Source organism: Salminus brasiliensis, chromosome 17 (genome assembly GCF_030463535.1).
Source record: "Salminus brasiliensis chromosome 17, fSalBra1.hap2, whole genome shotgun sequence".
Taxonomy (NCBI): domain Eukaryota; kingdom Metazoa; phylum Chordata; class Actinopteri; order Characiformes; family Bryconidae; genus Salminus; species Salminus brasiliensis.
The window spans coordinates 3457344-3484643 of record NC_132894.1 but is presented as its reverse complement, the minus strand read 5'-3'; the positions used below and the strand labels follow the sequence as shown (position 1 = coordinate 3484643).

General features: G+C 45.7%; 1 protein-coding gene across 16 annotated transcripts in view; it reads left to right on the top strand.

Annotated features, from left to right (window-relative positions):
- Positions 1-27300, top strand: part of ptprsa (protein tyrosine phosphatase receptor type Sa) — a 311006-nt gene that overhangs the window by 148151 nt on the left and 135555 nt on the right. For all 16 annotated transcript variants that reach the window (XM_072659946.1, XM_072659948.1, XM_072659947.1 and 13 more), the window contains 2 exons: positions 14067-14212; positions 18338-18479. In XM_072659946.1, the coding sequence (XP_072516047.1) occupies positions 14067-14212; positions 18338-18479 (288 nt within the window). The remainder of the gene's footprint in view (positions 1-14066; positions 14213-18337; positions 18480-27300) is intronic.

Here is a 27300-nt window from a genome sequence, read left to right as displayed (position 1 = left end):
AATCACCTGGATCTAGCAGCTGCATAGCAACTACCCTAGCAACGCTTGATACAGCATTGCGACCACTTGGGAAATGTGTACGCCTTGCGATCACTCTTCAGGAAGTTTCTTCAGGAAGTCAGAGAAATTACCTGGATCCTGCATCTGCTTAGCAACCACTTGGGATACCCTAGCAACCGCTTAGCAGCATCATAGCAGCCGCTTGGTACAGCATTGCTACTCTGCTTAGACTGTACATTTTCTTTAGGAAATCAGAGCAATTACCTGGATCGCCTGGATCCTGCATCTGCATAGCAACCATTTGGAATACCCTAGCAACCGCTAAGCAGCACCATAGCAGCCGCTTGGTACAGCATTGCAACCACCTGGGAAATGCCTAAGCTCTGCTATGACTGTACTTTTTTTTCAAGAAGTCAGATTAATAACCTGGATCACCTGGATCCTGCATCTGCCTAGCAACCATTTGGGATACCCTAGCAACCGCTTAGCAGCACCATAGCAGCTGCTTGCTACAGCATTGCTACTCTGCTAGGACTGTACATTTTCTTCAAGAAGTCAGATTAATCCTGGATCACTTGGATCCTGAATCTGCCTAGCAACCACTTGGGATACCCTAGCAACCACTTAGCAACAGCAAAGCAGCCACTTGGTACAGCCTTGCAACCACCTAGGTACAGCCTTGCAGCCTTGCAACCAACCAGCCTTGCAGGTCCTGCATCTGCATAGCAACCACTTGAGATACCCTAGCAACCGCTTAGCAACAGCATAGCAGCCGCTTGGTATAGCATTGCAATCACCTGAGAAATGCCAAAGCTCTGCAATCTCTCTTCATTTCTTTCAGGATCTGCACTTTTCCAGTTTGCGTTGGCATCTTCCTCTAATTTATTTGCGGAGTGATTTCCCCCTCCCGACATTTTCGGTTCAGAACCACGTCTTCGCCAACACCTCTAATTTTGATGGACTGGGGTTAAAAGTGACGGAGCAATTTCAATAATTCATTTTTCTTTGAAGCTGCCAAGTGGAGAAAAAAAATCGGTGCCCCTAGGAAAGCGTCTGTACTCTCCCTCCATGTCTCTCTCTCTCTCCCTCTCTCTCACTCTCGCCCTCTCTCTCTCCCTCTCTTCCTCTCTCTCTCTCTCCCTCTCGTCCTCTCTCGCCCTCCTTCTCTCTGCCTGTCTGGTCCGTTTAAAGCTAGCTGCTAAAAGGTTTGAAAGTCCCTCATTACCTGCCTCTTCCTCCCCTGCTTCTTCCCTATCTTCGCTCGCCCGCTAAAGCTAACCTGCCACTGTAAATTCCCAACCCGAATTTTTCCCTCTCAGCCCTCCTCAGCGTCAGCCCGCGAACTCTGTCGAGGTTGTTTCGGGATGTTTATTTAAGGCGTTATTATTTCAGATCTGTTCTTTGCGCTCTCTCTCTCTCTCTCTCTCTCTCTCCCTCTCTCTCTCTTTTTTCCTCTCTCTCTTTTGCTCAGTTTTTATTCTTGGTGGATCCAGATTTGCTGAAAGCAGCTAAGCTCCTCACCAGAGCTGTAGTTCACACTGTCACCAGCAGATGGCCTCTTAGTTGGACGCTCCTAACTCTAATGGACCTAGCTGTGCTTGGAGTTCTTTCATAGCAACTGTTGCTAGGTTGGACAAGCTTGTACGCAACACTGCTGAGAATCATCAATCACGTTCAATCTCTCACAGAGCGAGGCCGGTTATGCTCCCTGGGACTCCCGGCAACGGATGGCTGTGGCCTCGTCTGCAACCTCCTTTTGGTTATTATTGACTTGCTCCGCCCACTTGTGCCTGGTGACATCATAAAAAGTCAGAAGTCTTTGAACCTATAGTACATAAGAAATGAATTCAGAAAAGGGCTAAATTTAATGCTAACATACACTATATGGACAAAAGTATTTGGACGCCTGCTCCTTCTTTGTTGCCTTCAAATTCATCCTGCTTTTGGAGTTGGAGTAACTGTCTCTACTGTCCAGAGAAGAAGGCTTTCTCCTAGATTTCTCCTAGAGCAGCATGCACTGCTGTGAGGGTTTGATTGCATCAGCAACAAGAGCGTTAGAGAGGTCAGGATGTTGGTTAGATGATCACAAACCTCAGCTCATCCCAGATGTATGGGATGGAGCACCGTCCATCTCTCCAAGCACACAAATCCTCCACTGCTCATTGCTGCTGTGGGTCTTTACTCCCCCCCTCCAGCCTACGTCTGGTACTTCTCTGCAGGGGCTAGACCAGCTTAAAGTAGTGGCTGAATGCATTCATTAGAAAGGGTGTCCACAAACTTATACATAGACATATAGGACACACAGTGTGTATGTTTGCCCCACCTTTACTGAGTACAACCTGCGTCTAGAGCAGTGTGTGAGCTGGACGTCTGCACCGGTCAGTAAAATGGGTCAGGAGAGCTTTCGGCGAGCCGCTATGTTCCTGTCGCTGTATGAAAGAAGCTCGTCGAGTTGAGGCCTGTTTGGCCGGGTGGTTTCAGGTGTTTGAGAACCGAGTAGTTTGACAGAACCATCAAGCCCGTGGCCTTAGAGAGAGAGAGAGAGAGAGAGAAAGCGAGAGTGTGTGTGTGTGTGTGTGTGTGTGTGAGTGTGTGAGTGTGTGTTTTCTTGGATTCAGCAGTCAGCCAGGTGTCCTTTGATATTGAAATGTAGTGAATGCTTACAGGAGCACTATCCAATATAAAACGGCTTCAAAGCCTTCCACTGCTCGAGCTTCACCGAGACAAAAGATAAGGGACGGGGTTCTCCGCCGGCTCCCGGCCTGTTTCGGTTGGAGTGGGATTTAAGATGGAGTTGTTTCCAGCTTAGTCTTATTTCTTAAAAATCTTCACTTCTGAGCATCCTCACAGCATGTGGAAAAAAACAATATGTCCAAATGTTTGCGGACACCCCTTCTAGTGAATGCACTCAGCTACTTTTAGTTGAAATGCTCATTGCAGCTGACACCGATATGCAAATGCACACACCACCATTAATAGAATAGGCCTCTGATGATGCACCTATTGGCCCAATTGTGTAATGCCAGGCGTGGGCTATAGAGGGGGGTTAAGCCCCTACCCAGCATTGAGCTGTGGAGCAGTGGAAGAACTGTGCTCTCTGGAATGATGATGGTGGTGGTGGTGGTGCTCCATCCAGTACTTTTGGATGGGATGAGTTGGGGATGATGAGGTGAGGTGGTGATCCATGCTCCTCCAAAATATTCCTAGAAAGTCTTCTTCTCTGCACAGTAGAGACAGCGACTCCAACAAAAGCAGGATAGACTCTTTTTTGAATCCCCTTGATTTGGGACGTCAGTGGTCTGATGCGCTGCCATTGTGGCCCGGGAGCGGTGCCCCTGCCACCTGGGGGGGGCAGCTTGAATCCTGAGCGGTGCCACTTTGCCATCAGCAGCCGGAGTCTGAGAGAGCACAGCTGGCTGGGTGGGTAGATGGTAGATGGCACAGGTGTCTGTTATCTGGTGTGGTTTGGGGTGGTCTTATCTCTGGACAGTAGAGACAGCTATTCCAACAACAGCAGGATAGACTCTTTTTTTAAATCCCCTTGAATTTGGGACGTTTGCTGATTTAGCTATCATGACATTTTAATTTAGCGAATGAATCAACACAGTGTCTTATTTTGGAGTCTATTTGCATTTTTGCGGAGGGCTGTCAGAATTGTGGAGGGCTTTCGCTGTGTTGCTTCTCACTGTCTCTGCTTTTTTTTATCTCTCCCAGACTTGGGCTTAATTAATTCATCTGGAATTGTGAGCGTTTCACCGCCACTATTATCAGAATCGGTAATTGTCATTATGCACTAATATCAGTTAATGAGGCGCAGATGAAACCCGCCCCCGAAAGGAAAAGAGACGCTTCTCTCTCCCGAACCCTCAGCTCAGTCTGCTCAGTCATCTCTTTGGTTAAACTGCCAAATCTCTCTCTCTCTCACAGCCCTCTAAAGCTAAAGTCTGCAGGTGTCCACTCAAGCTGTCCCTGTCCACCGCTGCCCTTTTCCTCAGGACACTTTCCAATGACACCAGATTCTTCCATTTCCACTTTCAAACTGTTAACCCTTAGAAGTGGCTGCCGTCAGCAGAGCATGCAGGGCTCTGAGTGGTTCAGCGGTCTGATAGGCTGCCACTATGGGGGGGGGTCCATAGTGTGCTAGGGCTGGGAGGGGCTACGGACGGACAGGGGTTTAATTGGTTTGGATTTGACATTGAAAACCAACAGTAAACAGTAGGGCTGCCACTAACAGCTGTCTATCAATCAGTTAATCAATCAATCAGCTATTTAACCGATTAGTTGATTCAGGAGTTGGGGATAAGGTGGGGTGGCGATCATTCTTACAGCAATGCTAGTAGAGACAGTTACTTTCTGTCAAGGTGTCCCAATACTTTTGTCAATTAATTGCGAATTAAAAAACAGACCCATGGCAAACCGTGACCCCAAACCCTGTGTGCCCTGGTTCCTTTGCCCTGGCACATTGACACAGTAACACACCTGTGCGAGACAGACTAAGAGAGAGACAGTTTAAGAGAGAGAAAGGGAGGTAGAGAGAGAGAGAGAGAGAGAGACCAACAGAGACATAGAGAGAGTGAGACAGACTAAGAGAGAGACAGTTTAAGAGAGAGAGAGAGAGAGAGAGAGAGAGGTAGGGACTAACAGAGACATAGAGAGAGTGAGACAGACTAAGAGAGAGACAGTTTAAGAAAGAGAGAGAGAGAGAGAGAGAGGTAGGGACTAACAGAGACATAGAGAGAGTGAGATGGACTAAGAGAGAGACAGTTTAAGAGACAGCAATGCTAGTAGAGACAGTTACTCCAGCAAAAGCAGGATAATCTCTTTTAATACCCTGGATTTCTGTCAAGGTGTCCCAATACTTTTGTCAATTAATTGCGAACTAAAAAACAAGACCCATGGCGAACCGTGACCCCAAACCCTGTGTGCCCTGGTTCCTCAGCACATTGACACAGTAACACACCTGTGCTAGACAGCAGTCTGTTTACTCCACGCACTCCACCTGTAAAGGTGGTCCAGGCAGACTCTGTGTGCTGAAAGAAGAAGGGTCTCAGTGGAGGTTATTTAGCTGTATTAGGAGTGGCAGTAGTTAAGATGGCGTGTTGGGGGGGGGGGGGGGGGGGGTGCCTTTCCCGGCTCCCTCTCGTTAAAGCTTCGCTTCTCACCGCTCCTCCCGGACTTCCCCGATTCCCAAGCGTGTTCTAGACTGTGGAATATGGATTTCGGAGAGTGAAAAGGAGCAGAAGAGGCATCATTACGGAGAGGGGCGGGGCTCTGTGGGGACGAACGAGGCAGTGAGCATGCTCAGATTGCTCGCCGGCTTGCACGGCCGTGCTCTGGCCTTCACTGGGACAGATGCTGCTTTCGCGGTGACCTCTTGTAACCCCCAGGCCTTTTTGAAGAGCCGTCCAATAGATAGTACTGTGAAGGTCCAGCTAGAGGACGCGTAAGTGATCTCTAAGAGCCTGGTACGCCCCCAAGACGTAATCGGCACAACCGCAGAATGAAGGAAAGTTCCCTCAGTGTTTATAGCGCCCCCTATGTGGGGAACCTTCCTCCTGCTGACCGTGAGAGTGAGAGTCACAAGCGTAGTACGTGCTGTGGGGAGGCAGACGAGTGAGGCGGGAGCGTCTCCGAGCCGTGATTAAACCTGCGGTCAGACAGACGGAGCTGGGCAGATTTAGAGCGGACGTGTATCATCGATTTTCCCCGATGAAAACCTGCAGTGTCCTGCTCCTGCTGCCGAGATCTGAGCTGATTGTTTTTTTTTTCTTCTGCTCCTGAGCGAAGTCTTCACAGCAGCTGATTACCCATCCCTGAGAGCGGGCGAGAGAGAGAGGGAAGAGATAGGGAGAGAGAGGGAGAGAGATTTGTTTCCATAGAGATGGTCAGGTGTTGGTGAGCGCTGGGAGTTGATGAATTATATTTGGTTACACTGGAGCCAAAGGTGCTGCTGGTGTGTGTGTGGGAGAGAGAGAGAGAGAGAGAGAGAGAGAGAGAGAGAGAGAGAGAGAGAGAGACAGACAGACTAAGAGAGAGACAGTTTAAGAGAGAATGAGAGAGAGAGAGAGAGAGACCAACAGAGACATAGAGAGAGTGAGACAGACTAAGAGAGAGACAGTTTAAGAGAGAATGAGAGAGAGAGAGAGAGAGAGAGACCAACAGAGACATAGAGAGAGTGAGACAGACTAAGAGAGAGACAGTTTAAGAGAGAATGAGAGAGAGAGAGAGAGAGAGAGAGAGAGAGGTAGGGACTAACAGAGACATAGAGAGAGAGTGAGACAGACTAAGAGAGAGACAGTTTAAGAGAGAGAGAGAGGTAGGGACTAACAGAGACATAGAGAGAGTGAGACGGACTAAGAGAGAGACAGTTAAAGAGAGAGAGAGAGAGAGAGAGAGGTAGGGACTAACAGAGACATAGAGAGAGAGTGAGACAGACTAAGAGAGAGACAGTTTAAGAGAGAGAGAGAGAGAGAGAGAGAGAGAGAGAGAGAGAGAGAGACCAACAGAGACATAGAGAGAGTGAGACAGACTAAGAGAGAGACAGTTTAAGAGAGAATGAGAGAGAGAGAGAGAGAGAGAGAGGTAGGGACTAACAGAGACATAGAGAGAGTGAGACGGACTAAGAGAGAGACAGTTTAAGAGAGAGAGAGAGAGAGAGGTAGGGACTAACAGAGACATAGAGAGAGTGAGACGGACTAAGAGAGAGACAGTTTAAGAGAGAGAGAGAGGTAGGGACTAACAGAGACATAGAGAGAGTGAGACGGACTAAGAGAGAGACAGTTGTCTGCAGTATTTTAGAAATCTTAGCTTTAGCGTAGCCTGCTGTATTAGCTAAATATTAGCATTACTGTTGTCCACGATGCTTTACAGATCTTACTAAGCGTTCCACCCTGCTGTATTTCTCTAATTGTAGCTTTATCATACCCTGCTATATTTCATAAATCTTAGCTTTAGCTTTCCCACTGATCCCACTGATCCCACTGATCCCTCTGCTTCTGCGAGTTTCTGTAATTGGGCGTTTAAGAAGGGGGCGGCAGCGTCTAACGCCCGTAATACGCCTAAATGTTCTGTTTCTCCCTCTTTAAATAAGCTCCAATCAGCGCCATGAAAGGTGCCCATTTAAACCAAAAAAAAGGAAACGAGAAGAATAACAAGCGCCTTTCTCTCCCTTCTCCCCCCGCTGGAAAAAAACAGCAAATGATGTTGATAGGCTGCCATTTTGCGCCTCCACTTTTCTAATTCCCCTCATAATGGAGGCCTTTTTTCAGCCCCGAAAGGTTTCTATCGATTATAGTGTTAGTCATCTAACTGCGCGTGTCACCCCTAGCCACCCATTAGAGCCGGCAGTGAGAGGCCGACCGAATGGAGGTGGTGGAAAGGTAGCGCACCCTTCTGCTCTTACCAAAGAGAAGCAGATGGAGCGTCCGAAAAAGAGGACGATGCATTTGCAAATAAAACAAGGGCCTTCGTGTCCAGCATGGCACCATCTTATTGTAGAGGGGTATGAAGCCCCCCAACGGCACTGAGCTGTGGACTGGTGGAGCACCCAGTACTTTTGGGATGAGGTGGGATCTGGAACTGACATCACTAACGCTCGTCGCTAAATGCAATCAGATTCTCATAGCAATGCTCCAAAATCTAGTAGAAAGCTTGCATGCATTCCCTGCATAGTGAAAGAGCAGGTGTCCCAATACTTTTGTCCATTTAGTTTTTGAGAGATATTTATAGCATATAGCATTTATTTACTGAGACGATTTAAATTTTATTTATTTTTTTTTTTTTTTAGCAATGTTAGCCTAGCATCCCTCGTTCTAAACTAAATTTTTACAAAATAAAAGTCCCCTGCTTTATTAGCCTTTAACTGGGATGCTTCCAGCCTCACTTGTCATCAAGGCCAGGTATAAACCGGAGCTCCAGGTACGGCTCAAATCCCGAGATCTTTTTAGGGCGAACCCAATTATTCCTGAGTTGAGTTGGGGGGTTGGGGGAGGAAGGGTGGGGTTGGTCTGATGAGGTGGGGTGGTCCAACTGCCGCTGACGCAGCATCCGGCTCCAAAGCAAAGCTAACGGACGCCTGTGCCGACCGGCACCACACTAGGAATGACGTGGGGAGGAGGAAGCGCCATCAACCCACCCCTGAAAGAGCAAGGCCGGCTGCTGATGGTCAGCACCCTGAGTATCCCACAGAGTCTGCTATCACTAACTCCCTCTCTCGCTCTCTTGTCACTCGTTCATCTCCTGCTCAGCTGACAGACTCCTGAAGCCCAGCGTCTTAAGAATTCTGTAAATGTCAGGGAGGTAGATAGGCGAGAGAATGGACGGGTGAAGTGAGGTCAGCTTCAGAGACGCCAGCTCTCGGGTGTCATTTGGGGAGAGATGAAGTATAAGCCTGTTCGGTCCTGCAGTAATCCCTGCCACCTTCGGAGCGCTCCGTCCGTCCAGACCGGTTCTGATTACCGTGGACTGATTATGAAGATATTCATACTAATTATGTGATTCCGGCTCAGTAACGGCCTCGGAATTCAGGATCCAGGAGCCTCCATTCGGGAGGGAAATATAGGCAAGATAAGCCATATCAGGTTTAACGCTGCTGTTTAGAGCAGGGGAGAGAGCTGGCAATGTTCCACAGTCTGATTCATTTAGAGGTCCAGCTTAGACTCGCTTGAGTCGCTAATTGGACAAGACGCCAACCACAGACCAGTGGCGTGAGGTCAGTTATTTATGTTATAACAAGTGCACTAGGGGGCAGTGTCACATTTACCACATTAGAACATTCTAGAAGAAATTAAACACTAAATATGAAAATTAATATAAAATAAATAAATATTTAACCAGTATTTTCTTTACTTGTACTTTGGACTGGGTCCCAGTCTCAGCACTGCAGATTGGCGTGATGCTAAATGTTAATATACTGATATTGAACTTTAATATCAGTAATTTAAACTGTTAAAGTATTAACCGATATAAGGTTACTAAATTACTAAAACTAAATTATTAAATATTTAATATCGGCTGATACCAGTATAAAAACTTTTTTTTTTGTATTGGCTGACATCAATGTTAAAATATGTAATATCAGCTCATACAAATAGAGATACAAACATTTTAGCATCACCTGATACTGATATTAAAGCCGATACCAATGTACCATGCTAATTTGATTTAGTTTTGGCTAAAATAGATATAAAAAATATTTTATATTCACCTCATATAAATATAAACACTTAATGATTTTTTTAGAAACACTTGATACTGATATTAAATATTTATTCTCAGCCAATACCAGTGTCGATGCTTAATGAGCATTTTTGTTTTGGCTGATACTGATATTAAAACATTAATATCGGGCAATCCCAATATAGAAACTTTTAAAATATTTTGTATCGGCTGATATTTATATTAAAACATGTATTATTGTCTGGTAGCAATATAGAAAATGTTTATTATCGGCGAATGGCCAGTGCCAATGCATAAGAATCTATGACATTTTTAGTATTGCCTGATTTGATTTTGAAACTTTTATTATTGAACGATACAATATTGAAACTTTTAGTTTTATTATCCGATACAGATAAAAAACTTTGTAGTAAAATTTGCAGCATCAGCCAATGCTGTTTTAACTTTTTTTATTTTATAGGATAAAATTATATTATAAATTGTATTATTATTTAAATGATATTATGAATTATATTAAAAGTATATTATAAAACTATATTATAACATATTATTCCATAACATTTGTGCATTTGTTGTCACTGGTGATAAATGTGAGTGTAGTATTGTCTATTCAGCCTGTATGTGAGCATGTCTGCTGTTTCTGTTGTTAGTGCAGGTTAGCCAGGTTTCTCCTGCTGTCGAGAGCCGGATGAAAAGCTAGTGACTGGAAGTACTCCGGCTCTGAGCCCGGCAGCCAGCGCAAAGGTTAATCGTACGGACGTGGCTCTGTCACTTCTCCTCGTCCGCTGAAGGATCCTGGCCTGTCAGGAGATTCTCTTTTACACTGACATACACACACACACACACACACACACGCTCATACACTCTCATCAGAAACAAGTGTCAGAAAATCTATAGCGAACTCTGAGCTCTGAGCGTTTTTGCTCTCCCGTAGTGTCTAGAGCTTCTCTGCTAGTTTAGTAGCTGGGTGCTAACGGCAGCGCTGGTCATTGCCTCTGCTGGGGCTAAAGCGTGGCCTCAGGCAAAGCCCACACAGATACACTGGCTAAGCCATAGAGCTTAACCTATAGAATATAAACCAGCTTGTTTCTTTCTTTGCTCTGTGTTGTGTTTTCCCTCCTTCACCCGTCTCTCACCTTCTTCCGCTCTCTCTCTCTTTCACGCCTCCACTACCTCCAACTCCCAGGCAGCGGGCAGCGGGCAGCGGGCCCCGGCGGATAATGCCAGCCTTTGGTGGGAGATTATTATTGAAAAACTGCAAAATATTAGTGTAGTTGTCTTGAGAGTGATCCTAGGCGACGCTACCGGCTTCTTAGAGAGCATAATTGGCTTCACTCTCTCTGGGTGGGTGGGATGACCCTCCATCTCTTCCATGTCACTCAGAGCAATGCCAGCATTGCGGGCGTCTGTTAGCTGATAGAACAGTATCGGCAGTTAGCGTTACGCTATCCAGTGATGTTGTATTCGTGCAGCTTGGAAAGTTTCACAGCACATTGTGCTAGCATAGACCAGTAGACTGGACAGCGCGCGAGAATGGACTACAGGTCTAGCGCCTCTGCTGGCTGGTTGCTGTTTCACATGTAGCTCCGCCCATCTTCTTATGTTTCTATGACAATTTTCCATCTCTCCGTTAGTTTTCCTGTGCTGATATTGACCCCAGAAATCAGTTTTTAACCCTCACTCTGCTCTATCGTAAGAAGGCGGGGCTACACATAGAAGTGAAGTGATTGACAGCCTTGGCTGGAAGAGGCCGGTCATCTGCAGGACAGCTCTTTCTGTTCAGTACATGGAGGAGCTGAGTTGTAGAGGAACTTACATGAGCCACACTTTTACTGTTGGAGCGTCCACTTACCTTCTACGCTGGAAGCTCAGTGAAGGCGGTCTGGGATACGTTTGGTCTGGATGGACGAAGGCGGGGGGTGGGTCTACCAAATGAGTAGACGAGACTGGCTCCGAGTCTCTACTGTGCTGTACTGACTCTGGTTGCAAATTTGAATTTCAGTATTCTGTTTTTACTCCCCGACTACAATCAAATCCTCACAGCAATGCTCCTCCAAAATCTTGCAGAAAGTCTTCTTCCCTGGACAGTAGAGACAGTTACTCCAACAAAAACAGGATAAAGCCTTATTTATACTTTTTATTTTGGAAGAAACAATGAGAGCGCAGGTGTCCCAATACTTTTGTCAATATAGTATCAACTGATTATTGTCAGTATTGAATTCGAAATACTGTGATGAGACTTATTGGGTAAGACATATTGTCGATGAGCCATCTGAGAAGCACAGGAAACTGCAGTTAGCATTAGCCGCTAATATACCTCGGACATTTGTGGGGCTAATGGCTATCCGCTGAATCTAATCACCCCTCATTTCAGCATTGTGTCCTACAGCTTGACATCCTGTGATTAGTCTATTCTGCCTTCTGCCTATGATCCTTAATACCCATAGGAGGCAACAGAGCTGAAAAGCCTCGTAGCGCCACGACATCAAAGAGTGACGTGGTCATGTTTGATCCCTTAAGTTATACGAATTATGACTCACAACACTCGAAACGAGCACCCGCACACATGTGTTTGTGTGTGTGTATGGGTGTGTGTGTTTGTGTGCTTAGGGAGTGTGCGCTAGAAGTTGAACTTGCGAAAGAACCGTGAATTATCCTCCGGCTTCTTCTCCATCCCATCTCTTCTCTTCTCTCCTTGTCCCTAATAAATGCAGGAACTCGCCTTCATGTGTGTTTATCTCTGCCCGTGGAGCCGGCTCAGCCCACGGACTCTTAATAATTAATCTGATGTGCTTGCTTGCCCGTTTGATCATCTCCTCGTATCTGTGCACTTTCTGGATTTTAACAAGTTCCCTGAGAGAGCTCCCTCCCTTGCCTTGTTGTGTTTAGGCTGACCTTCTGCCCAGCAGAAGTAGAAAGATAAGCCGAAGCTGAAGGCGGGAGCGTCTGCAGGAGTTGTGGTCGTTGGGTATGCTGAGCCTCTGTGATGCTGGATGGGCTGGAAGGATAAAGCAGACCCCATTAAAGGGGCATAATAATGGAGCAGTCTGGGTACCTGTTGTCCAAGTCTGTCGCCCAGTCTCTGGTGTCTCTGATTACTGACCTAGGTTTTGTTGTGTTGGTTTGTATACCAAAGCTAGTCGACGTGACCGCTGAACAACCCTCAGAATTCAACAGGCTGCTTTTAATGGATGCAGAGGGCCTGTATTGCCTTTGAAACATTCCTTCTAACTTCAGCAGGAATGGGCGGGGCTAAACAGTACTACAGGAGCTTTTATATGACATTATTAATATGGAGCCTTTGCTCTAAGCTCTAACAGCAGCAGCAGCAGGTCTGGAGCTCTGCTGCAGTTATTGAGTCAGTTGGAGGCTTTTCTGCACTCTGCTCTGAACTCAGCACTCGGCCCTGACCCCGCTCTGTAGCTTTACGTGGTCTGACAGACTCTCGGTGGACACTGAGCTGCTCTCTGTGAGCTGTTCCACCTAAACTCTTCCACTGTTCAATAATAACACCACTCACAGCTGATGGAGGGAGATCTAGGAGGGAAGGTCTAAATTTCACCAGCTGACTTGTTGTTGTTGGTGCAGTGGTGTCTCCTATTACATACAGAACCACGCTGGAGTTCAGTGAGCTCTTCAGAACCTCCCGTTCTTTCACTAATGTGGTGGCAATGGGACTGAATTCAATGATGAAGAGGTGTGTCCCAATACTTTTGTCCAACTTTAAAGCTAGTTAGTGAGGACGTTTAGTGTGGACACTATGGCAAACCCCTATATTTACAAAAAGTATTTGGCTTTTCATGATACGCCTCTTTCTATATGCCTCTGATTTTGAAATCTCTGACATGCCTTGACATGAATTAATAAAAATATATAGTTTTAAAAATGAACATTTGATCCACTTAAAAAACATTGATTTTACAATAGAAGGGAAAACATGCTCAACTTTCAATGAAAGTCGATGAAAAAATATTTTATTTTAAGTCATTTTGGGGCGTTTCTATTGGTCTATTTATTATGACATTGTAATTAAAAATGAAAAAAGATCAGTAAGAATGTTATTAATACATTTCTTTTGTTTAAATCACTTCTAAACATAAACTTCAAAGACTTATTTTCACTTATTTTGTGCTATATTGAAAAAAAATGAATTAATTCATTTAAAAACAACAACAGCCCAAAAGATACAGTAGATCAGGGCTTGACTTTTATTAGACCTTGATAAATATGGTCCCCGGGTGGCATTAGTTAGCATCTGCTAGGGCAGATGAGGGACATGTGTGAGTTTTTTCGCAGTGCATGCGGTGACGGGGCATTAAAATCAAGACAGAAGGCCTGGGACTTTATTATTCATTGTTCCCTTCAATTATTCATGGCGTCAGCATGCCGGTGTGCAGATTGTCTGTAGTGTAATTACGGACTGCCATGTTGATACATGGAGGCTTCCCTTTTTCTACAAGTCATTTCTGTTCAGGCACAAGATGGTCCAGCCCCCCACCCCCCACCCCCCTCATTCCAATCACCATCATCGTCACCACCACCACCACCACCACCACCCGTTCTCCCGGCCTCCCGTTACCTAGATGAGAAACTCAGTAGCCCACTTCATTTCCAGACCCTTCTGCCTCTCTTTTATGCTCGAGTGCACTTCCAGTAACTGTTTTGACGTGTGTTTGTGTGTTTGTGTGTTTGTGTGTGTGTGTGGGGGGTGGGGGGTGTTACATGCACCCATTAATTTATTGCCGCTACGCTGTTTAATTTATTGCTGATCCAACCGCCTTGCAGTGTCCTAGCTTAGCTTCAGGAATGCAGCAGAACATTAATTGTCTGTGTCTCTCTCTCTCTCTTTTTCTCTCTCTCTCCCGTTGTCCTTTTTTTCTGTTGTCTAGCTCCGCCCAGGTTCACAAAGGTTCCGGTAGACATGATTGGCGTCTCTGGGGGCGTGGTCTCCTTCGTATGCCAGGCAACAGGGGACCCCAAGCCGAGAGTGTCATGGAACAAGAAAGGCAAACGAGTCAACTCCCAACGCATCGAGGTGAGGCACGGATCAGCGGCTGAGACGTTCTCAAGGACGGCAAATGTCATTCCGTAAAAATATCTCCTAACACCTAAGCCTTTATTAGAACAGGGCGACGGACCGAACGGACTGTAATTTCTGACATCCGTCGGAGGCCTTTAGTACCTTTTGTCCAGAGCCTTGGTATAATAGAGACTTCTCAAGAAGCACCATGGATGTTTATTTTTAATGCTCGGTTTTGAGCCCATTCCATTCCTCAGTGAGGAACCCTCAGGACTTTCTGTTGACCATTAAGGATACAAGGATTCAAGGAGACTTTATTGTCATTCGCGTCGCTTGTGGTACATGGGGTGGAACGAAATTGAGATCTCAGAAGCAATTATTGAATAAATAAAATAAGAATAATAAAAAATATCTAGAATATAAGACGGGTAGACATAAAGAGGAAAGGTTGGAAAGCAGAGAAATAAAATAAATAAATAAATAAATAAAGTAGTAGCAATCTAATCTGGGGCAGTGGTGGCTCAGCAGTTAGAGCACCGGGCTACTGATAACAGGGTTGTGGGTTCGATACCTGGGCTCAGCAAGCTGCCACTGTTGGGCCCTTGAGCAAGGCCCTTCACTCTCTCTGCTCCCCGGGCTCTGGAGTTGGCTGCCCACCGCTCTGGGTGTGTGTGTGCTCACTGCCCCTAGTTCACTAGTGTGTGTGTGTTCACTACCACAGATGTGTCAAATGCTGAGGAACGTTTCGCTGTACAGTGACAGATACTTGCTCCTTTACCTTATCACAATATGAGATGAAGCAGTAGTATAATAAAGTGTCCAGGTGTGGGTAAAGTGTCTCAGTGTCCTCAAAAGTGTCCAGTGCAGTGTGTGTGGCTAAGAACTGAGGCCTCGTCCACCTATTGCTTTTTTTCCATGCCTTATTGGTTATCACCAGTGTGACATTTTAGATGACTGACAGCTGAGCCTTTTGGAACCACTCTTTGAGGTGGAGAGATTTGGGAACTCTTATTTCAGTGTTTTGGGTAAATCTCCTGGTGCAAGTCAGGTTTGGAGTCTGTATGTGTGAATTTGAGTTATTTATTAATTAATAATTTATTTATTTGTTGTTTGTCACACGATTCATACAAGCGAAGTCGTCCATCGCCTCTTTTTTCGGACCGTTAGCAGGCAGCAGACTCGCGACTGCCCCCAGCTCCGCCACCCTAGCTAACAGACGCCTGTGCCGGCCTTCATCACTTTAAGAATGATGAGGGGAAAGAGCGCCATCTACCCACCCCGGAGAGAGAACGGCCAATTGTGCTCTCTCCGACTCCGGCCGTTGATGGCAAATCGGCATGGCTCAGGTTTCCAGCTCGCGACCTTGGACCATAGTGTTAGCGCATTAGTAGCTGAGCTCCTCTTATTGCACTACTAATAAGGTTTGGCTAATGGGAAATTGTCCAATCGGGATTTCCCAAGAGCTCCGAGTGGCTCTGCAGTCTCATACGCTACCACTATAGCCCAGAGGTCGCAAGGTCAAATCCTGAGCAATTCTGCTTTGCCATCAGCGGCTGGAGTCGGAGAGGGCACAGTGCTCTGTCCGGGTGGGTAGATGACACGCTCTCTCTCTTCATCACTTTTAACCTGTGTTACTAAAAACAAGGTGGTGGTGGGGGGTGTATTTCTGTCCCTATGGTATCCACTTACTGGCTCTTCCATTGGTTAGGGCTTCAGGAGCTGAGCTGAAGGTGTTACATATAAGATTAACCACCAACATAATTAGAAATGGACTTTTGAGAGTATGAACATCACTGTAGGTCTTCTGGAAGTTCTGTGAGAGACAGTGTTAGCAGTTTCCAAGTTGCTAGCTTAGCGTAAGGCATATTAGCATGATTTTAGAGATGCATCAGCACTGTATTCCATATAACGTAATAAACACTCTTCGTACACGTCGCTAGCACCCTGCATCTGTATTTCCCTTCAGCATCATTAGCCAAAACCATCTCTGTAGCACGCGAACCAGCATAATCCTGTACCCTGGGCCACTTCCTGACTAGCGAATGTGATTTCCAGTCTTAGCACATGTCGGTGTTAGCTGCTGCTCTGCTCAGCGCAGAGACAAGCTGGGCCATATTTCTGATGTTTGTTTGCTGTGTTCCTCTGTCAGAGCGCAGATGGCAGCTGTAGAGCCTTGATTGATGCTCAGCAAGCCTTAATTAAAACTAGCTCAGCGCTAACCATGCCATCAACGTTGAAGAAAGATGGAAAACCTGACTCAGTAAAGCCACGAAAGGAAAGGAAAGAAAAGGCAGATCACCCAGCCTCGTCTGTTCTCCTGCGCCGCGTGGTGCAAACCCAAGGGTGCAGCAAAACCCAGGCTCAAATTATCATCTTCCTTTCATTTAAAAGTGGCTTTATGAGGGGGCTCGAATTAATTTGATTTCCCTTCCAGCCTTTACTTTGATATTGATCTCCGCACTCGTAGGCCAGCGTGCGCTCGCCGCACTGCTTCTCATTAGCGTCGCCTTGCAAACTAGCAGTTAAAAAAAGGACCCGTGGTGTTAGCCACTGGCGGACAAAGGCAGCACGTCTCTGCGTCAGCCGCTATTGATTCTCTTGGGTGTTTGGTTAGAGAGAACATCAGATGTATTAGCGTGAAATAAAAACTAATTAACTGTCCCTCGCAATGCTCACAGTGCTCTCATGCGTGATTTTAGCGATGAGAAGAATTCAGGAGGATGTTTTTGTAAAATAGAGGAGGATATAATCTAAAAAATAGTCAATAATGTTACTAGCACTAGTCGAGTTTATATAGTCAGTCACGTGCAGGAAACGGCTGCATGACCTCATAAGATGATTATTACTAGAACCGACATATCCAGGCCCCTCCCACAAATCCAACGGAAACAGTTGCTAGGCTGGACAAGCTTACCAAGAAAATGACCTAATGAGAAATCAATATTTCATTAAATAAACACATTTTTACATGTGTGTGTGTGTGTGTGTGTGTGTGTGTGTGGCATTTGGCACGGGCATCACTATATTAGGACTGATCAGGTAAACACGCCCAGTCAATCAAAAGTTTGGAATCAGACTTCAATGGATAATACGAAATAAATATTTTCAATATTATTTGTCAATAAGTACAAGATGTCCCGGGATGTCTGAGTCCGTTCCTTAGAAGTGGGAGCCACTTAATTTTAGGCTGGTGGTACTAATGTTATGGCTGCTGGTGTATATAACATTATCCAATATGATGCTTTAAAGGTTTTTAATTTTATTGATTAATATAAAGAATTAAGAATCTGGATGTGTCCAGAATGATGAATAATAATTATTAAATTAATTAAATTAATTAAAATAATTTGACAATAATTTAATAATAAAGGAAGTGCCTCGTTTATCAGAAATCTGGACCAAATCTGAAGCATATATATATATAAAATTATAGTTTATTTTAGTTGTCCTCAAAAAAACATAAAAAAAACATTTTAAAAAGTCCAGTATTTAGTTTGTATTATTTTGTTTATAATATTTCCGCTTATAAGGGAACACTTGTTAATATGCATTAAAGGGGAACTCCACTGGTTGTTCGAGTTTGCTAGACTGTTCAGTTTTTGAGATAGACAGACAGACTGGGGGGGGGGTTGGATTTGAAATTGAGGTTCGTTGTAGAGAAACGTACCGACTCTGATTTCTTTACAGTGGTGGTGAATGGAACCATGCGTCGCCTTTGACAATAGCACAAATGTAGCCTCCTTTTGAACTGTCCACACCTACACGTGTCTTCTTAGCTCCATATGAAATGTTGATAGTAGTAAAATAATGATCAGTCTTAACAAATATATATTTTTTTTTAAGCCACTATTTTGTCTTAGAGCTCTCTCCATGTATCCCTCCACCATGAATGAGTTTAAAAAGTACTTTTTAGGCCAAAATCTTTATTTTATTAATTAATTTAGTAATTAATCTATTCAGATCTGACCTATTTGGTGTGATAACATCCTGTGAGGGAGCTTTTAGAGGCATTGAGCTCCTGACTGGGTTCTTTGAGAGCTCTGAGTTAGCAACATTGACTTTTTGGGGTGTTGAGGGTCAACTCTCTCCAGGTTCCATCCCCAATTCCAGTGCTCTGACCATACGCCTTTCATTCCACAGACCATAGAGTTTGACGAAGGGGCCGGAGCCGTCCTCCGCATCCAGCCGCTGCGGGCCCCTCGCGATGAGAACATCTACGAGTGTGTGGCGGAGAACAGCGAGGGCGAGGTCAGCGTCCAGGCCAAGCTGACCATCATCAGAGGTATGTGTGTTTTGTAATCAGCCTGTGAGGTAATTGTCGTTTTCCACTAACAGCTTTCCCTGATCCGCCGTGGCCGTTTAAACGCTGCCCGAAAGAATTCCACAAATTCCCTGGAACACAGTTTTGGAAAACAGCATGTGTGTGAACACTTAACACATGGACATCCTGGACTACCTGTCCTGGACCTAACGTGAGTCCCGGCTGCTGAGGTGCCAGCCGTTGCACAAGCGCGTAAGCCCTGTGGTCCAGGCTTGTAAACTAGCCCCATGGTCCGTGCGTGCTCCAGCTGGCCGGCAGAGGCAGCGTTCCCTCCCTTTGCATTGTGTTATTTATTTCTTTGCCCGCCGTGTGCTGAGCCCCAGCCATCTGCCTTGTTACTGCTGAGCGCTGGACCTGGCAGCGCGGGCGCTCCTGGCTGGGACGTAGCCCAAAGCGCAGGGTTATTGTAGGCAGGCCAGTTTTACATGAAAATCCAGGCTTTGGCAAGGCCCGAGCGGCTCAGTGGGGAATACAGGCCCCAGTGCAGGGAGGGGAGCACACCCCCCCAATCCATCTGCTCCAAGCCTGCCTATGCAGAGGGCTTTATTACAACAGCAGGCCACATGAGTGCACATACACACACCCATATCCATATATACATATATACACAAATATATGAAGGCATATGCACACTTATGGACCCACGTGTGCTGGGCTGTCTTGTAGATTTGAATATGTGTTTCTAATGGACTGCGCTGCTCCCAGAGGGGGATTCATTCAGCACACGCATGAATACCCAACAGTGTGAACACACGCACATATCCTGTACATTCAGTTTTTCCCTTTTTGACATAATTTGTTGCCTTTTATCCTGATTTATCCTGATGATTAATATATATATATGTGTGTGTTTGTGTGTGTGTGTGTGTGTGTGTGTGTATGTATATATATATATATATATATATATATATATATATATATATATATATATATATATATATATAATAAACATACATATTTATTCAGATTCAGTAGTTTAAGCACTATATATTAAAAAAATGCATCTCCATAATTGTAACTTTATATAATATAATGGCCAGTATTTTTTAATTAGGCAAAAAATATATATATTTATCTTTATGTCCGTATTATAAGTTACATGCCAAAAGGTATGTATACATGCATATTCTGTATTGCAGGACTAAGAGCAATAAGTAATATGAAGTAATTAAGAAATACATGATTTAATGCATATGTTATATCTATATTTTATTATCTGTTATTTGTGTAACCTGCCCTGAGATCTGATCCCTGTTTTAACATAAAAACTTCAGTATTTAACCTCTGAAACCTTAGGATTATTATCCAGTTCTAAATCCTAATGCAGAAACTGTTGTGAATAATTTAATGACTGTTTGGTTTAGCATAACCTGTGGAGTCCCACAGGGCTCTATCTTAGGGCCTGTAAAATTGTTGTCAGTTGTGACACTGTGTGAGTAGTTATGAAAGTGAAGAAGCTTCGGATTACAGTCTAAGGGGTCTACGGGGTTAAATTCATTTTTAATAGAACTTTACATTTAATATTTTCAGTATTTTTATTTCAGATATTAATTTTAATTCTATTTTTTATTAAATGTAATATTTATTGATCATCTACAGCTCTGCTAATTGTTCTGAGCTGTGATGCTATTCAGGCTGAGCTGTTTCTATATAAAAAAAAAGGCTTTATATCATAAAATAACACTTTTTTACTCCACTCACTTTTTTCCACCCACGTATGAACATGCCTCGCTGTCCCCCTCCATCTCCACCTGTCACATTCAGTTCAGCTGCTGTGGCATTTGTGGGTCGGTGGCTTCATTAAGCGTGCAGTCACCTCGGCCCGACTGCTGCAGAGCTAGGACCGGCTTTGGCCAGGAAAGCTGCTGGGGTTTGTTTTTAGCGAACCGCTGGCCAGCCACAGCGGCCGTGAGGCGAATGCAGAAGATCTGCCATCTGCTTTTCCTCCACGTCTCCACGAGTCCTCAGAGGAACGTAGGAGCGAAAGAAGGGAGGAGACACCTGCACTCTTCCACCTCACTCCACCTCTCTCTCTCTCTCCTGACCCTGGCATTGTGCCCTTTCCTGATGGTCCTGTCACTTGCCAACCTGGTGCGAGCACTTGATATAGTCTAACATAAACAGCAGCCCAGGTCTCACCATCTGCCTGCTTCCTGCTAGGTGTTAGACACACACACACACACACACACACACACTGCTTTCTAAACCTGACCCCAGTGTTATGCTTCTGAAAGCAACAGGGCACTTTACAAAGTCCTGAAAATGCACAACAGCAAACACACACACATTTCCATGCACCCTGAGGTAGCACTGGCCTCGCTTTGCCCCAGATTGTGCTGGAAACACTGTGCTGTGTGTGGCTCTGCTGGACAGTGGCACAGGATCACAGTCTCTCTCTGGATCAGAGAGCCTACTGCCGGGTGTCCCCCACCAGCCCAGTGCAGTGCAGGCCTTTGGGCTTGCTTGGACCTCACTGTGTTGCTCTGCCTCTAAATACTCCCTCTCCTTCTCTCTCTCTCTCTGTGTGTGTTCATCTTCTTCCTGACCACACTATTCACTATCCACTAAAACATGCGTTTGGGGCTCTGTATTCCATCACGTTCCATCATAGGCATCTCTGAAAGCATTCCAGTGTCCTTTTATAATCCAGCTACTTTAAGCTGCACCCAAGCTGCAAGCACGGGATGCCCTGGAGCGGCCACCAGCACTAGCCCAAGCCCAAGGTCACTGTGCCCAATGTGCCCAGTGTGGGCTAGAGGGCCATAAAGCCCTCCAGCATTGGGCTGTGGAGCAGTCCAACTGAACTGCGAAGCCCTTTGGAGAGATAGCGCTCCATCCAGTACCTTTGAAATGCGTTGCTAACGGTCAAGAACCCCTTTCAGGTACTCTATAGACCACCTTTTGCTGGGAGTATAGCTGTGTAATTGCTATACGTCAGTCCTGTGTATCTCTGCTTCACCACTACAACATGGCAGGGGCTCGTTTCTTTCTCCTGTCTTCTCACTTTTCTCTATATCTCACTTTCTTGTTCTCCTCTCGAGGCGGTGGTGTGTGTGTGTGTGTGTGTTTGTGCCGTGTGACCCTGCCTCAGCTAAACTTGAGTCACAGGGACCTCGTTAGCACTGTTAGTGGCAGAGAAGACAGACAGGCTGGGTTTGATCACATGCGCCTTTAATTGGCCGTTATCCTGGCAGGACAGGATCGTGTTTGTTGCTCAGTTCCGTGTGCAGTTTTAATTTGACGCCGCTGACCCTCCCAATCGAAAGCCCAGCAAAGCCCTCTTGATTAGACACCTTTCTCTGACCTTTTCTCAGCAATGCTATTTTTAAAATATATATATATTTTCTCTTGTTTGTCCCTCCCTCAGGCACGGGTGCACAAACCGTAATGTCACTGTTCGCTCCAGCGTCGGGTTTGAAGTGTGTTTGGTCTGATCGGAAAGAGGCAGGGATGGGCACGATGTGCCGCTGTTCTGTTGAGCCATGCTGGTCCAGTTCATGAGTCATCCCTCCACAAATCCATCTCTCTCTTTTCCCCTCGTCCACTGCACAAGACCTGTGAAGGTGTCCTGTGGTATCTGGCACCAAAATGTTAGCAGCACATCTTTGAAGTCCTGTAAGTTGGGAGGTGGGGCCTCCATGGATGGTTCAGCAGTTGTTAGCAGTTGTCCTTGCAGCGCTGACCACTGCATACCAAGAAACCCAACGAGAACCATCTCGCCCATCATTTCAAGAACGGACTGTCCATTGCTGCCTAATATGTCCACCCCTTTTCAGGAGCCACTGTAGATTAAAATATCCAGTGTCCAATCCAGTGTTTTTCACCTCCCCTGTCCGTGGTGCTGATGCTGTGCCTGATTGGTGTACAGTAAAAGTGTCCAAAACTGAAGCTGAGATGAAATTCCAGCTGTTGGACAGCAGCATGACATCTTGCACTGTCCTGTTAGCAAATCAAGTCCAACTTCAACTTGAAGTGGTCACTCTCTTTCTTTGTATATGGTAATTCAAATAACCTTCAAAAGGTGATAACAATCAAGTGGTTATACCAATGACCTTTGTTGTGTGATGACAATCAACCCCCCTCACCTTCATCCCCCTCCTACTCCTCCTTAAACTCACCTACTTCACCCTCACCTTCATCCCCCACATACCCCTCCTTAAATTCCTCTTCCTCATCATCATACTTTCCCCTCCCACAGTTCCCAATGGATATAAGGTCCTCTCGAAATATCCCTAACCAGACTGGATTGGTTCAGACTGGATTGGTTTTAGACTGGATTGGTTTTAGACTGGATTGGTTTAGACTGGATTGGTTTAGACTGGATTGGTTCAGACTGGATTTGTTTTAGACTGGATTGGTTCAGACTGGATTTGTTTTAGACTGGATTGGTTCAGACTGGATTGGTTTAGACTGGATTGGTTTAGACTGGATTGGTTCAGATTGGATTGGTTTAGACTGGATCGGATCAGACTGGATTTGTTTTAGACTGGATTTGTTTTAGACTGGATTTGTTCAGACTGGATTTGTTTTAGACTGGATTTGTTTTAGACTGGATTGGTTCAGACTGGATTGGTTTAGACTGGATCGGATCAGACTGGATTTGTTTTAGACTGGATTTGTTTTAGACTGGATTTGTTTAGACTGGATTTGTTTTAGACTGGATTTGTTTTAGACTGGATTTGTTTTAGACTGGATTGGTTCAGACTGGATTGGTTTTAGACTGGATTGGTTCAGATTGGATTGGTTTAGACTGGATCGGATCAGACTGGATTTGTTTTAGACTGAATGGGTTCAGACTGGATTTTTTTTAGACTGGATTTGTTTTAGACTGGATTGGTTTAGACTGGATTGGTTCAGACTGGATTGGTTTAGACTGGATTGGTTCAGATTGGATTGGTTTAGACTGGATCGGATCAGACTAGGCTGGGCCGGACTGGGTCAGACTGGCCTGGAATGGACCAGATATGGTCTGACTAGACTAGACTGGCCGTGACAATCAAGTTGTACATCTCAGTGTGTATCAATAAACTCATTAACACTGAAGATCCAGTCTCCTGACTCCTGAATCTGCCTCCTTTCAGCTGCTAAACATCAGCCTTTGCAGAGTTTGCAGTTGTTGGATTCACCAAGGCTGCTACAGAGGCCTACCCTTGCCTGGTCCCCTGCTGTAGTCCTGTTGCAGCAGGTAATAACCACATACCTGTTAATGGACCACTTGCCCCTTCACTGTCTCCCTTTCTGTCCTTACCAGTTCTCAAGTTACCATCCATTACTGTTACATTTTTTCAAGCTGCCTCATGGTTAAAAGCCAGAGCACAATCTGCCTCTCTGTCTCTTCTTCCACCATTGATCCTGTCCGCCAATTAATCTCTCTGTCTATGGCTGATCCCAGTTTTGTCAATAAGGGTCTGTAATTAGCAATGCCCCAGTGAGCAGGGAGGGAGCACAGACTCATGTTCTGTCTCTCAGATATACTTCATTGAGCCTCAATGGAGTATGAATGCCATGCCTGTCACATTGAGGAAGTTAGATTAATAAATTTACTGTTTTCTTTTTTTTTATTAGCAAGAGGAGAATTAAAACATCAGGGAATCTCGTGTAAACCCTCGAGTTTATAAAGGATACCGCAGGTTGGTTTGGGGCTGCTGTGAATACAGAATAACAAAACTGCAGGGCTTAAAGCTGCCCCCACCCGTCCTGCCTCCTGGCGTCTTGCTCCTTTATGATGATGGGCTAATTCAGCACCGCCCGGGCTAGTCACCACACCCAGACAGCTGTATTAATCATGACCCTTACTGGCTGTTAGCAATGAACAGCTTGGTGGAGGCCCTGTTGATTGATTTAGCAATGAGACAATAGTGGTTTACATCCCCTGAGGGACCGTCAGGAAGGAAAGTAAGAAAGATGGAATGGAAGCCACCCATCACCATTGCTTTCTACTCTCCACCTGCTGCTCTCGCCCCTCCCTCCGGAGCTATATCACAACCAAGTGGACAGAAGGAAAGAGAGGCGATGAAGGTGCAGGAGAAAGATGCAAGGAATGTTACGACCGTCCGAGGAGGAGGCTTGCCTGCTTCGGAGAAGGATTTGATTAAGCCTGATCTGAGCTGGTATTAACACGTACGCAGCTGTATTTGCCCAGTGTATTATCTGCAGCCCACTCTCGTAAACAAGCCAATTCCCAGACCCATGGGCTCAGCTGCTCCCTGTTGCATAATGCATTTGTTTAGCACAGTTAAGATCTAGTGGAAATGTATGGACTCTGTCGCTGAGCGTATTTATTTGGGCAATCCATTATCGCAAGAGTCCCAATTCAAAATAGAAGACAGTCTTTTAGCATTTGATGTCTATTTATACTGCGCGGCTTCTCCGGGAGCCTGTCTGCTGGGCAAGGGGAGCTGTGCCACAAGGAGCACTCTGCATTCTCACAGACTACTGTTTACTGCTTCTGCTAATGATGACATCCCTTGCGCTTCCCACTTGGTGCAGAGGGATAATTGGCATCGGTGGAGACGCGGGTTCATACGCCGCTGCAACATCAAACTGTTTCTGCCAGGTGAGTGGCAACGCTTGAGAAGCGCATTCCGCCTCGTTTGGTCCTGTGGCGGATCTGTCAGTCTGTCTGCTCCTTCTTCTCGTTGGCTATTTACTTGTTGTGTTCCTTGCCGTGACATCTGTCGTCGATAAAGTCGCTTCAGGGAAGACCTTAAGGATCCGGAAACCGGAGTGAGTGATATGGCACTTGCGGCACTCGAAATGGATCGGCAGCTCTCGTCCTCTTGTCTTACTCTTCACTCTGTTCCCCCAGGGGCAAGCGAGATGGGAGACCGAGGAAAGTGAGAGAGAGAGAAAGAAAAAGAGGCTTGGCGAGAACTGCACACACTCCATCCTAGTGGGTTCTCAGAAAGAGCGGCACGCAGGAAATTCGCTTAGACGAGTTTATGGCCCTCCAATCCTTTGATCCTGGGAACCTGGAGAGCAGTAATCAAGCATGATTGGGCATGGGGAGCGGAGAAGTAGGATAAATGGCTGAAACTCTCATCTCTGGGGGCATTCGGTCTCCCCACTCTCTCCACCATCAATTCATGCAATGCCTGCTCAAGTAGGGCGACCTCGTGCCCCTTCTTCTAGGCAGCCAAGAAGCAGGAGAAAGAGATTGTGAGAGAGTGGCATTAAGACAGGCTGGGTCTATCTGATTGTTTTATTGCTTGGCGGGAAGTCGAGATAAACGGACAGCTTGTTCTTTTGTCCTTTCCCATACGAAATAGTGCGACCAGGAGGCAGAGGGACCCGCTCACCACAGACACCCATAGTTTCACCCCCTGCCTCACTTCGCTTTCCACAGCTGTGATTTTACTTGCCCCGTTACATTGCCTCAGCATTTGGGTTTCACTTGCAGGAGTCACTTTGACATGGGTGATGGAGGTCAGGCGGTCAGGCAGTCCCTGATATCTAAAGTAAGAGATCAATAATGAGCCTGGCACAGAAGTGGGGTTGAGTGATGGTCCTTAGAGGTATTTGATTATGATCATGACTGGCACCGAGCAAGGTGGCACAGATTTCCCCGTCTGAACATGAATTTGAAGAAGGAGAACTTCTACATCTGCGTTCCTTGATTGCAGATCCCCTGTTCTGTCGCACAGCTCTCAGCCTGACTGGATCCAGGGGCAGCTGTTATTAATATTTAAAGAACACTCAGCTCGTAGCCCTTAAAGGGCATGTTGCACGCAAACCTGTGCTGCCGCAGCCTGCTGCCGCTGTTCTGTCTCTCCCTTTCTCAGACAGCTTTGGCACTGGACCATGAAAAATGAACATCTGTTCCCTGAAGTTCCCCTTCACCCCCACCGCCGCCACCCCTCCCGCCCCATCTTTTTCATTACAGTCGTCTTGCTGAGATCTTGTACCGGCTAACTGCCGCACCATTTGCTGCAAGCAAAGAGCAGGACCACCGTGTTTGCTCAAGGCACCGGGATACCAAGGAGCCGCGCTGGCTGGGAACGGATTGAAGCACTGCAAAACATTCTGAATAGATGGTTCCCATTGACGTACACATAAAACTAGCCCCAACGAACTGACTGAAGCATCCAGCTCTGGAAGTGCTTGTCATTCCTCTCGCATCTCTGTATTTATGTCCATTTTGAATCTGTTCATAAATTCCGTGCTTACTGTTTTGAGAGTCCAGCCCCCAGTCCCTCCCCTGCCTGATGTCTCCTCGGCAATTAGCAGCAATAAGCAATTAGAGCCATTCAGACATTTTTCCATTTACCCAAAAAATAAAAGGTTATGTATTTGCTCTTTTACTCTCTGGGCAAAAGCAACCCTGCTATTAGAGGCTTAATTGCTTTGGGCTAAAAGCACAGAGTTAACTGATCACCCCCTGTTTGGTTATAGGGTTTCCAGCTCTTTGTTCCTTCAATTTTTCTACCATCCACTTATGTTCTTAACAGTGCAAGTAGAGGATTTGCTGCTCTTTTGCTTTGCAGCGCTTGCCTGAGTGTAGACGCCCCCTCTTTGGTACCGGAGCGTTTTTGGCCATGGTATGAGGGAAAGACATTTATCTTTAAAAACTGAGCCGACGGCTTACTTTTCATGAGGTGTGTCGCATCTGCCCACGCACCCTCTGTCTTGTCTTTGAGATAACGCAAGCCTTCCATTGTGTTCTGACAAGAAAGGGAGATTTTGGGATGAGTAAGACTTCATGCAGTGACATTTCCTGTTCTCCTTTCACGTCTCCTTCATCATTGCTGGAGAGAGATCTTGTTTAGTGGACCTTCGCTGGAAA